At 39.4% G+C, this 13,457-nt stretch overlaps 1 protein-coding gene and 1 pseudogene across 1 annotated transcript; both read right to left on the reverse strand.

The window, feature by feature from the left end:
- Positions 1 to 4,868: 4,868 nt before the first annotated feature.
- Positions 4,869 to 5,831, reverse strand: LOC118331689 (olfactory receptor 52N5-like). The gene has a single exon (XM_035666758.1). It carries the CDS (start codon positions 5,829 to 5,831, stop codon positions 4,869 to 4,871), a length of 963 nt encoding a protein of 320 aa, XP_035522651.1.
- Positions 5,832 to 12,931: 7,100 nt separating this feature from the next.
- On the reverse strand, positions 12,932 to 13,456 carry LOC118331690 (annotated as a pseudogene).
- Between the last annotated feature and the right edge of the window lies 1 nt (position 13,457).

Consider the following 13,457-nt stretch of genomic DNA (forward strand, 5'->3'; position numbering starts at 1 on the left):
ACAAGTAGCCCAGCATTCAGAGAACGTAGAGTTCTAGAGGGGTAATATGGTACTATGAGCTCTTCAAGATATGAAGGGGCCTGACCATGAAGAGTTTTATAGGTGAGGAGGAGGATCTTGTTTTATCTGTTGTGCCTGTGCACTTTCTTTGTTTTACCGTGGGAGAGTGAGAAACGTACTCTCGATTCCTTTGTATGTCTGGTGCATGTGAAGTAATTGACATTAAAGCTGACTTTGACTTTTTGACTTTGACCACGGTGCTGCCGAGGCCGTAGATGCGGTCAAGAGGAGATTCTGGCAGGAGAGCTTGAACAGCGCGTCAGATGGATGGTGAGGCCCAGGAGGATCGCCACAGCGACCAAGGCCGCCACCCAGGTCCCCACCGACAGCTTCACCACTATCTAGCTGGTCATGATGGTGGTGTATCGCAGTGGGTTGCAGATCGCCATGTACCGATCAAAAACCATGATCATGAGTGCCGCGTGAGAGGTGCCTGCGTGAAAATGAACAGCGAAGGCCTGAATGGTGCAGTCTATATAGTGGATGTACCGCTCTGCGAATGGAGTGAAAGCGTTACTGAGCAGGTGGGGAATGACAGCCGTGGCCCCGAACGTGTCGTTAATACTCATGTTGCAGGAGAGCAGGTACATGGGCTCGTGGAGGCTCCTCTCCATGATTCATCGCATACGTGTGAAATAATGTGAAAAAATGTGGCACGTAGTGTTAAAGCGCTTTGAGTGGTCGGAAGACTAGAAAGGCGCTATACAACCATTTACCATCTAAAAATAATATTTTAAGTTTTAGCTTTATGAGAGTTTGTTTGGTTTCATTCAAACTGCAGCATGTTTCACTGTGACTGGAGGTGATCTGACTCAAATGATGTCTGTAGCTCTGCCTCCTGCACAGAAGCAATTCTCTGGCTAATAAAAGGTGGGAGATATTGATTCTTTATCGTTAAAAACTGATTTATTACGTAATAGTTACGTAATACTAATACTAATACTAATACTATTCTACTTCTGATCACCTCCAAACAATATGCCAAACATGGGGCACTTTTCACTGTAAAGGTACAGTAATTAAATGGCAGTAAAATCCTGTATTTTCTACAGTTTCTTACAGAATTTTAGAATTACAGTGTATTACAAGAAATCAAATTGCAGTTCATTTTTGTATTCTTGTATATTTACAACACAGTACTGGTCAGAGTTTTGTCAGTAAATGAATGTATTTAGTTTAATTAGTATGTACACACTGGCCCTTTAAATTAATGACTATGAAAGAGGAGCAAAGAACAAATCAGAAAAGAAAAATAAACAGGAAGTTAAAGTTTATTCAGGTCTAGTTTTGCTTGTGTTGCACTGTCACATATTTTTATTTTAATAAATATTAAAACTGCATAAGAAATATTTTCCCTTTGTAATTTCTTCATTATTCATTATTATTATTACAATGACAGTAACATTATTTAAATACAGTTTGCATACTGTAAATATACAGTAATTTACTGATAAAACTGTAACCACCAAAAGTCATTACTGCAGACACCCGTTTGTGTTCTTCATTGGCGTTTACATTTGCAGCATTTTTTAAATGTTTGCTTTTCCAACAATGTATGAAAGTTGCAATATTTTATACAAAGCACCCGGTACATACACACCCAATGACATTTCATTTTGCATTTGTTTTCCAGTTTTTCATTTCATTTTGTTCATCAATAGCAGATATTCAGTAGTTTTCTTTCTTCACAAAACAAAGCAGACAACATTCAGAGATTGTGAGAGTGTGTCAGGTTTAGCTCTGTTGATGTGAGCCTCCTCCAGCTAGACCAGAGGTGGACTGACAGACGCCTTTTATCGGCTGACTGAGGGGCCCCTGGGTGAAAAGGGTCCAGGTTTTGTTGCGTTGCTCAACAGTCACCAGCCAACTGTTGCTGTCAACCTGACATCCACATCACCGTGCATGTTGTTGTTCTTTATCTACATGTTGCATTCTGGATCTGATTCCAAGTTGGTAAAACAGCTGGACTCATTAAACTGAGCGTTCAATCACTCTCATCTACGAAAAACATTAAAGTCAATGGTAATGACAATGACAAATGACTTTGGAATTTAAAAGAGGTAATCCACCATTAAACATGTTGTTTGAGCTGTAAATTGGACTTGGAATTGGAATTATAGGACTACAGTGATGAAACAGTGCTGCTGTTAATACTGACATTATTAGCACATTTTTTATTAAATCCAAAGGTAAAAAATGTCTTAACTCACCCTGAATACTCAGTATGTTTATATTGTGGTGCAGTGGTTCGGACTTTAGATGCTGTAGAACCACCGAACTGCAATCTTTACCTTGATCCCACACAGACAGCCCCCCCACAGACACACACACATACTGGACAGTTAGCCTCTCTGAGCTGCTAGCTTAGCTACAAATAGGTAGCACACATAAACCTTTACAAACAGCGTTAATGTGCTTGACTGTAAGAGCTCCAGCAGACTCAGTGTTTCCAGCGCAGACACAGGGAGTCTAATTTTCTCATTAGCTCTGACTACCAGCTCACTGCGGTCGGTATGGAGGCCACATCCTCAAAAATCTCGGATCCAGGGGTCTGCATACCAATGTAGTTGCATTAAAACCATTTCCAACTCGTATCGGTAAATCTTTACACCACTGCTAAAAAGGAAAACTAAAGTAATGATTACAAAGATTCTGATTGACTGTGGCTTGAGTGACAAGAGACACTGATATTATCATGATGAAGAAAGACAGATGACTTCATTTCATGTATAAATATTGTTTCTTTATTACGTAACTCACTGTTGAAAGACAGTATCCCTTCTTTTCTTTGATCAATATATAGTAAACATACATCCATACTGTAATACTTTAGTATAAAGAGGTGTATAACTGTAGTAGAAACTGTTATCACTGGTGGATACATTCCCATAAAATATCTATAATAAGGAAATATTAACGCTTTCAGCAGTTTTTAGAATCCTTAGCATAAAATAGCATAAATATAAGCGGCTTTCACTCCCAGATGATTGAACTCTTAATAGAGACAGTTGCTAAAATACATATTAATATTTTCTGATTATGCTGTTTATATCAGCCAATAACACCCTCACGGATAACATAAGAAATGTGGGATACAGGATAAGGTCTTACATACAATTAGCGTGTGTTATTTTTGAATTTTAATTATTAGTCAGTATTGGAAGTAATTTTATTAAAAAGTTTTATTGTCAGTATTAGCATTAGTGAGAAAAAAAATTCTTAAGTCTTTTTTAATTTATGTGCACAAGATCCCTTTGTTTTGCTGTTAGATATCAAGTTATTATTTTATAGAATTATGAGCACACATACAATTAAAAAAATACCATATTCAGGACTCTGTTTGATCCATTGTTGGACATTAGTCAACAGTTTCCTTTGGGCCTTTTGGGAAGTCGTTTCCTAGGTGTGGTTTTAGATTGCAATGATTGACAGTGTATTTAACAGACAGAGTTTCTGGGTCTGTGAAGTGAAGCCAACGTTAAGTGTCTTAAACCTGCATTCTTTCTAACAGCCAGCAGGGGGGCAGACCCATGGGCTGCAAAAAAGACATAATATTTTTTGTATTCACTTATTTTCTTGAAGTAGATACAAATAAAAGCATTATAATGGTGTATATCTTAGGATTTTTCAATTTTAGTTTATATTTCAGTTTGTTAATCATGATAAACCCAAGTATGCATCCAAATAATTCTTAATGATCATTTAAAATAAGTGTAAATGTTTCATGTTTTTTTCTTCCTTGATAATTAATTATCTTTATTTTATTGTATTTGAGCTGTTTTGACTAATAGTTAGGACTAATATTTGCCGGGTAATGTAATAATTTGCTTTAGTTGAAGAAAACTAAGTCAATTCAACTTAAGTGGTAACATTTGTATAAAGAAGATGCATTTAAGTGACTTTATTCAGATAAATTCTGTGAACATATTTTAAATAAGTTTGGAGAAATGCTGCTTGAGTCTAACCTCAATTAACTGAATGGAATAAACTTAATTTAAGTTACCTTAACAATAAATACTGTTTAATCATCCTCATACAGTTTGAGTCACTAACTCATCAGGTTTTACAGTGCATTTAATTGTTGTTAGAGTTTTTTTTTTTAACATCCCAGATACAGTACATACAATATTTAGTGAACTATTATTGTTAACTTTTACCAGTGGCAGGTTTACCTCTGTTAACCTCTTCCAGCAGGACCAGAGGTGGACTGGCAGACTCTTTGTATAAGATGACTTGACGGGCCTTGATTCACAAAGCCGTGACCTCCACTGGAGGCCCCGAGGGCTACAGTCGCTTTACAGCCACAGAACTTTATAATTTTTTTAGGTTTAATTTAGTTGTTAAACTTCTACAAGGTACATTTTTGAGTTTTTAGTCAAACTCTGAATTAGTTAATGTATTTATTTATTTATTTATGTATTTATTCATTATACATATACATAACTCAATCAGTTAAATTAGAAAGAAAATTTCAATTCAATTGAAAGAAAATTTGAGAGGAAGTTCTGAAAATATGTGTCAGAAAAGTTGTTTGCTCGTCATCTTACAGACAGACTGACAGTATGAATTCAGACTTTTTACACATCAGCATCATAATTTAGTTATTTCAGCATCATTTTGATTCATTTATTGACATTAAATCGCAGCAAAATCTGTTTTATTTTTAGCTCACACTGCCATAGTCAACCAGATTAAAGGGCGAATATTTGCCTTGTGTTACTCGTGAGAAAATACAAATTATTAGAGTAACAGGAGGCAGATATTGGCTTTACGTTCGTGGGGACACACCGGTATTTGATTTGGTATCATTACTTCACCTCTGACACAGTCATTTTACTCCTGTTGTTCATTCCTCTGAGTATAATCTGAAGTTTTTCTCTGACCGCTTTGATTTGCAGTCCGTAGATAAGAGCGTTCATGGAAGGAGGAACCACATGGAACAAGATAGATGCCAGCTTCCTTTCGTCTGATAAGTTGGGGAAACGATGGAGGATGATGATGACGCAGCCTGACACGAGCAGGATGATGTACACAGCCAGGTGGGTGGCACAGGTCTGCAGCGCTTTGCTGTTCAGGACCTTGTTCTTACTGCTCAAACACACCATGGTGATCCTCAGGTAGGTTAGTGCTACGCTGCACAGGGACACCGCCATCATGCCCATGGCACTGACGAGGCCGTATATATGGTTGATGATGATGTTTTCACAGGAGAGCTTGAACAGGGAAGCGTTGTCGCAGAACGGGTTGAGCACAACCCGCCTGCAGCGCGACAAGCGGATACTGAGTCCTACGCTGACCGCAATCAAGAGGAAGGCCACCATCCACGCCGACACCGACAGCTTCACCACCATCCTGTTGGTCATGATGGTGGCATATCGCAGAGGGTTGCAGATCGCCACGTAGCGATCAAAAGCCATGATAATAAGCACAGTGTGTGAGGTGCCCCCGTGAAAGTGAGCACAGAAGGCCTGAATGACGCACTCGTAATAATGGATGAACCGCTGCGTCACTGGAACAAAAACATCACTCAGCAAGGGAGGAATGACGGCCGTGGCCCCGAATGCATCGTTAATACTCATGTTACAGAAGAGCAGGTACATGGGCTCGTGGAGGCTCCTGTTCGTGAAGATCAGGACCACCAGGCCGATGTTGGACACCATGATGAAGATGTAGATGAGGAGGAGAAGGATGAAGGCAGGAATGGAGGACTTGGGATTGACTATTAACCCCTCCAGCTGCAGAACATCCATATTGTATGTTTCGTTCTCCATACTGCAGGTTGTGAAGGACATCTAGAGATAGATATGACCATTGAGATTTCAGTAGACTACAGTAAAGGAACGTAGATAAGAGGTAGTTATAGATGACTAGATAGATAGAATAGACTATTATTTATTGATCCAAGCTGGGAAATTGCAGATGTAGCAACCCTTAAACACCCACAGTAAACCGAACCCAATAAAACAACACAATAAGTAAGGAGAACAACCTAGACATATATATAAAAAAAGCAATATAAAATGCAAAATAAAAAATGTATGTCTAAATTAGAGCTGCAACTGCATCATTTCAAAATGATATTAATTGTAAAAGTTATTACTTATTTATGAATGAAAAATGAATGCTGTGTGCCATCTTAATTTATTGTGAGCCAGTGGAATACATACTGATACTTACACATCTTAACAAATGTCACAAGTTTTCCCTTTATTATGACACAAAAAATATTCAAATAGACCTTGTAGTTGCAGAGATACTCTATTCATTTTGGGTATGTCATTTTCAAGGCCTTAAAAAGAGGCTGGGGTTACTAGAGTTTTCCTCTAACTTTAATTTGTAACATTAATCTGGCCATTGTTTAGTTCCAATAAGGTAGTAAGTTTTTTTATTTTACATTATATTGTTCTTTAGAAAGTTCTTTCTTGCATGTACAATTAACATAGCCGTGCATGTATTGTCAACCACAACAACAAATGTAAATTTGATCATTTATAAGCTGTATGCATTTAGATATAAGTTTGCTCCAGGTCTGGAAAAAATAGAAGGGAGGCCTCTGGTAAACCTGCTTTGAAGTGTCATCCTACCAGCAGTCGAGTTTCAAGCACAAAACGCACCCAGGTTTATGTAATCTGAGTGAGAAGCTAAAATATAATTCAAACTTTCCAGGACAATGTAGATTATTACCAGGATATCTGCTCATTTTGATCAATGTTAAAACTGAAAAATAGTCTCTAAATTTCCAGGTTTTCCAGGACTTGTGGGAAATAAGATAATGTGAATCGTGTATACAAAGCGACTCAATATCTAAAAATACAGTGAACAGCAGAACAACATTAGACTGTATGAGTGTATCGTTCAGAGATTGTGAGAGTGTGTCAGGTTTACCTCTGTTGACGTGAACCTCCTCCAGCCGGACCAGAGGTCGACTGGCAGACGTTTTTTATAAGTTGACTGAACGGTCCTCGGTACTCCAGTCAGGTCTGTTTTTTGTCTTCTTGGCTCCCTAAAGGTCCTTGCATCCCTGAAGGCCTCGATCTCTAAATGACCAATTAACTGGATGTCTTTGTTTCATTTAACCTCTCATTTCTCTTAACTTATGTCTGCTGTCACCAGGAGTTGATCATTTTCCAGATTTGATGTTTGGATGGAACAAACAGTAAGAAAAATTCCCCCTGTGACTGTTATACCATTATATATTGTATAATTAGACAATTATTTTATTTTGAGCATATTTGCATGAATGACAGTAGTTCTTATTCCAAACTGACTGACGCAGGATTTAATACCATACTTTTTTATTTTTTTATTTAACAATATATTTATTGTTTTGCACAGAAAATATACAGTCACAGGGACAGTAACGTTATGAACACGCCCCCTCTCCCCACCCTCAACAGTATAAACAACAAAAAGTGGAAATGAAAATGAAATACAAAATCAATAGTGGTCCTGTTTATTTATAAGAGGCATGCCAGCTTCCACAAGCGCCGCCGTTCAAATTTAATCATTAATTTCAGTCTGGTCACTTTCCAGGAACTGCATAAAAGTATCCCATATCTCTGTGAACTTATTTAGTTTCCCTTTAGCAACATAAGTTAATTTCTCCAGTGCCAAGCATGACGCCATTTCCCGTAACCATATTCCAAGTGTAGGGTGTCCATACTTTTCCACCTCAATGCAATCACTCTCCTAGCGTGAAGCAAGGATAGATCAATCATGGGTGCAGTTTTGCGGCCCAGTGCAAAGTGATCAGGGTAAATACCTAATATACAGAGCTTTGCCTCAAGTGGAACCACCATATTAATCACATGTGAAATCATGTAGGTTACATCTTTCCAAAATGACTGTTTTTTTGGCATTCCCACATGCAGTGCAGCAGAGTGCCAACACTATCACTACATTTAGTACAGCTGTCAGTAATGCTGGGGGTTGTAGCGATGTAGCTTTACAGGTGTCACATAAGTTCTGAATAGCCACTTGTATTGTATGAGTTTTAGTGCTGTGTTTATAGTCTTTGTGCCTTTAGACAAGCATTTTCCCACTCATTTTCTGTAATATTTATTTCTAAGTCGTCTCTCTATGCATTGAGTCTACAGTGGGAAATGTCCTTCGATTTGGATTGTAACATACCATACAATACTGACAGCTGACCCCGAGCATCCTTATTTCTTACAATAAACTTCTCTAAAGCTGACATGGGAGGTCTATCCAGGGAATGAGCCTGCAATTTTATGAAACTCCTTAATTGCAAGTATTTAAAGAAATGATTTCTAGGTATGTCATATTTACAAACCAATTGATCAAAGGTCATTAGATTCCCGTCTATGTATAGGTCAATTATTTTACATAAACCTCTTTTAGCCCATTTGTTTAAATCCCACCCATCCGCTCTACCAGGTACAAAATTATCTTACGGGACCATATTGGGCGCAGAACATGAGAGAGCTTGGGTGCCATCCCCTGTATAGCGTGCCCCTCATCGCCAAAAAAGAGGAAGGGTATTATTTTACCAAATTGGTTTTTTTGTCTGCCCCTCCTTAAGTTTTCTTTAACATGAAGTAAGAATAGCAAAATATGACCTGGAAGAGGTCAGACTTGTTTAGTACGTTCAAGTACGTTCAACTAGTTATACATTGCGGGATAGGACGAAATACATTGCTGCCACAGGATGCATTTCACTACCATTGCATTCGAGAGAGGATAGATACCACACCTTTTCATTAAGGAATGATACAATAGGCGATGCCGTAGTCTTGACGCTTTGCTCACATATACAAATTTGAGAACAGGTTTTCTGAGTTCTACAAAAAAAGGTTCGTGAAAGTGGGGGAAGAGGAGTAGATTGAAATAAATATGAGGAATCTTGGGGCAAATTGACATTTTAAGGACAATTAATGACGGCCTAACAGTAGGAGAAATGGCGAGGAGAGAGAGATTCATACACGGACCTGTACTCATAAGGATTATGGGAGATTAGAAGGCCCGGACAATACTCGTCTCAATTTTTCTCCACGAATCAATCTGCAGCCCACGCTATCGTAACAACCTTTTGAGAAAGCTGGGAAGGGTGATCAATTGTGGCTTGTCTTCCTCATTCTTCATTCAAAACAAAATGGCTGGATCTTTGGAGTTGTCTAACTTAATACGCATCACAGGAGAATTTCCCAAAAAGATTCTATTAGACTTCACTATGTTGATCAAACGACCGAAATTGCCACGATTGGACAAATAAAATAGACAATATCATCAGGAACCACAGACAGTGAAACATCTTTATGCTCACGTTTTTCCACATTTTTCACCTAGAATTGCTAGCTGCTCGGGATGGCAGGCTAGTGGCTCAATACAACACCCACAAAACACAGAGAGGGGGCACAGGGGGAGCCCGCGCGTGCTTCTGGGCGCGTGTAGTCTAAATGGTCTAGGGATAGCGCGGGGGCGTCTGCTTCGCTTCGGTTTCAAATGGTCCAGCTGTTGGATTTGTATATAGCAGCTTCAACCATTTAAGAAAAACTGTCGCCCAATCCAAATCTTGCAAGAACCTCCGTCAGGTATTTCCATTCAATCCTGTCAAAGGCCTTTTCGGCATCCAGTGTCAGGATTGCATTATCTTTAGCATCACGCTTTTCATATAGTATATTTAATAATCTGGGTTATTATGAAATGCTTGGCATCCTAGAACAAAACCATTCTGGTCATTGGGGATCAGGGATGGAACATACTTCTCTAGCCTCCTTGCTAGGGCTTTACAGAGTATTTTTGTGTCGCAGCACATTAGGGATAGAGGACGATAAGATCCCTTTTCTGTAGGTGGTTTACCAGGCTTTGGGACCAGGGTGATGAGTGCAGTTCGTAGGGATGGGGGTAGGATTCCTGACTCATATGCTTCCCCCTACATTTCTAGCAGAGGGGGAAGCAATTTATCTGGGAACAATTGATAGATTTCTATAGGGATCCCATCAGGACCTGAGGTCTTTCCAATTTTCATATTACGCACAGCTTCTGACATTTCATCAACCGTGTTTGTCCAGTTTAGTCTTATCATGATCTGTCATAGTTGGAATGCCAGTTTGTCCAAAAATTCAGACTGTAACTGCGTGTCATCTGGGTATTCTGATTGATAAAGGGATTCATAAAATGTTCTAAAGGAGAAGTTAATTTCAACTGGATCCACTGTATGGTCTCCATTTTCTAGTTGAATTGAGTTTATAGCTCTATGAGATTGCATTTTTTTAATTCTCCATGCAAGAAGCTTGCCAGCCTTATCTCCTTGGTCATAATAAGATTGTTTCAGCCAAAGAAGATTTGCAGCAATTTTACTAGTAGAGAGTTCTTTATATCTAGTTCTCAACAAAAGGAGCTCCTTATGTTTCTCTGGACTATCATTTTGGTATAGGTCTAGCTCCAGAGCTTTAATCTGGGCCTCAAGGTTGATTAGATTTCTATAGTGGGACTTTGACTTATAACTTGTATAGCTTATCATCATACCTCTAATATAGACTTTAAATGCCCCCCATCGTGTGCCCGCACTAGTCTGATCTGTGTTCATACAAAAGTAGTTATCTATATTATCACGAAGAAATTTGACAAATTTGGGGTCTTGAAGCCACTTTGTTTGGAGGCGCCACCTGGGAGGACACCTGACAAGCCCTGGTATATAAAGAGTAAGTGATATAGGAGCATGATCAGACAATACTATGCTGCCATAAGCACATTCATTCACATGAGGTAGTACACTCATGGAGATCAGAAAGTAATCAATACATGATGAAGTTTTAAAAGTATTTGAGTAACATGAAAACTCCTTTTTGTTAGAATGAAGCTTCCTCCAGACCTCAATTAGATTAAGATCATTTATAGACTGGAGCAAAACCTTTCTGGCGTGCGAATGAGAAGCATTAACCCCTGTGGAGCAGTCCTTCAGTGGATCCAGTACACAGTTACAGTCAAAACCAATTATATATTGTCCAGGAGTAGAGGATATAGTGAGGAATACATTTCTAAAAAAGGTGGGATTGTCCACATTAGGTCCATAGACATTTACTAGAGTAATTTGGGACGCCAATATTGTTCCTTGTAAAATAATATACCTGCCTGCCGGGTCAATTACTTCATGGCTGAGCCTAAATGGGATTGATTTATGAATTAAATAATAACAGGCCATCTTTTTTTAACTTTAGTCATATCAGTCAAATGTGATTCCTGCAGGAAAATAATTTGGGATTTAAGTAATCTAATTCTGCCTAATAATTGTTTTACTTTAACAAGCTCAAATCCTCTTACATTCCAGGATGTGATCTTAATCTCTGATTTACCTACCATTAAGCAAAAAAGTAACTATGCAGCAGGGCACCACATGAAAACCAACACTGCCTCTCTTTTTATCAAAGAGGAAAACAATAAATATAAACACGAAGAAAAAAAAAACAGTAACCACATGTATACAGTAAGCAAAAAACCCTGAGAACCCTTATGCATTTCCCCAACTGAAATACATAATTGTAACCCCTTAGGTAACTACAGACTGCAGTTATTTTAGACACCTGGTCCTCATAGTGAGGAGCAGTGTGGCGTAACAACTTTATGGGTCCCATTTCTCCGAGGGCTCCAGCAAACTATTAAATAATCAGACCATTTGAACATTTCTGAGAACATGAAATGGATCTTGCCTCTTGGCATGGCAACATGTGTATACTGTTATCAAATAATGAGATGACAAAGTAAAAAAAAAAGTACCCAGCCGGGTAGAACATGCCATAGCGAAGACCCATGGATTGTAGCTGCCTTTTCACTGCATCGATGAGCCGCTGCTGCCGGTGAGTTTCCACTGAATAGTCTGGGTAGAATCGGACGCTGTAGTTTCCAAACTGCACGTCTCCCAGTCTTCGGGCTGCTCGCATAACTTTTTCTTTTTCTCTATAGTTGTGGAATCTCATAATTACCGCTCTTGGTTTTGAATCCTGGCCAGCAATAAGTCGTCCTATCCTGTGCGCTCTCTCGATGACGGGGGACTGGGAAAGGTGTCCGTGCCAAGAGCTTTGGGTAGCCATCCTTCTAAAAAAGCACACGTCTTGGCCCTCAGCTTTTTCAGGGAGGCCGATAACTCTTAAATTGATGCGACGTCCTCTATTTTCCTGCTCTTCTACTCCCGTTTCCAGCATGGCACATTTCTCTTTCAGCTTTTTAATAGTGTTGTGCATAGCGTGTAGATCGTCCTCAGCCCTCCCAATTCTGTCTGCGGTTTCTGTTATCCTGTTAGCTTGGCTTTGTAATTGGCTCTTGAGTCCACTTATCCCGGCCAACTTCGAATTTATCTGAGAAGTCCTTTTTCATCGATCATATGGCGCTGAGGACCTCAGTGCCGAGCCCATCTGCTGTCGCCTCTGCCACCTTCTCCTCTTTGCTGGCAGCAGGCGGGCTAGCAGTAGCTTGCGAAGTAGCTGGTGTTTTCGATGTTGCTGAGCTTTGCTGAGCTGTTTTCTGAGACTTCCCAACCATTGTATTGTCTGGTGTTCTATTGTTTCAAGTATATGTGAAGTTTAAACTGTTTGGGGTCTCGTGAATAATTAGTTAGCTTAGGAGCCTCACCAAGACTAGCACCACACCATAACCGGAAGTCTTTAATACCAGATTTAACAGGTAAATCTAGGGGTTTTATCAATTCTGGTTCATCTAAATCAGCCATCTCTGTGAACTCTGTGTGTATTATCAATTAAAATCAGCTGAGAAACATTCAAGTCACCCTGAGTGTTGAGAAATGAAATTTATTTTAAAAAAGTAAGAAAAAGGAAATTCACAACATCACTTTTTAATTACATTTCAAGTGCCAACTATTATATTAACAATGATTTACATTTAATTCAGTATTGAGTCATTTCACCTGTGCCACAGTCGTCCTTTTCCTGGTAAACATGATGAATACTTTTTGTCTGACAACTTTGATTTGCAGTCCGTAGATAATAGCATTCATAGCAGGAGGGACCACATGGAACAAGATGGATGCCAGTTTCCTGTAATCGGATAAGTTTGGGAATCGATGGAGAATGATGTTGATTAAGCAAACATGATGATGTACACAGCCAGGTGGGTGGCACAGGTCTGCAGGGCTTTGTTGGTTCAGGACCTTGTTCTTATTGAGCACACACACTGCGGCGATCTTTAGGTAGGTGAGCGTTACGCTAGCCAATGGAGGAGCCCAGAAGGACCACTGTGTATCCGAGGCCGTAGATGTTATTGATGAGGACGCTTTCACAGGACAGTTGAACAAGGAGGCGTTGTCACAGAACGGGTTGAATATAATCCACCTGCAGCGCGACAGGCGGACACTGAGGCCAATGAGGATCAACACCATCAACAAAGCCACCATCCACGCCGACACCGACAGCTTCACCACCATC

Source organism: Morone saxatilis, unplaced genomic scaffold, assembly GCF_004916995.1.
Source record: "Morone saxatilis isolate NCDOM2014 unplaced genomic scaffold, NCSU_SB_2.0 Contig20, whole genome shotgun sequence".
Taxonomy (NCBI): Eukaryota; Metazoa; Chordata; class Actinopteri; family Moronidae; genus Morone; species Morone saxatilis.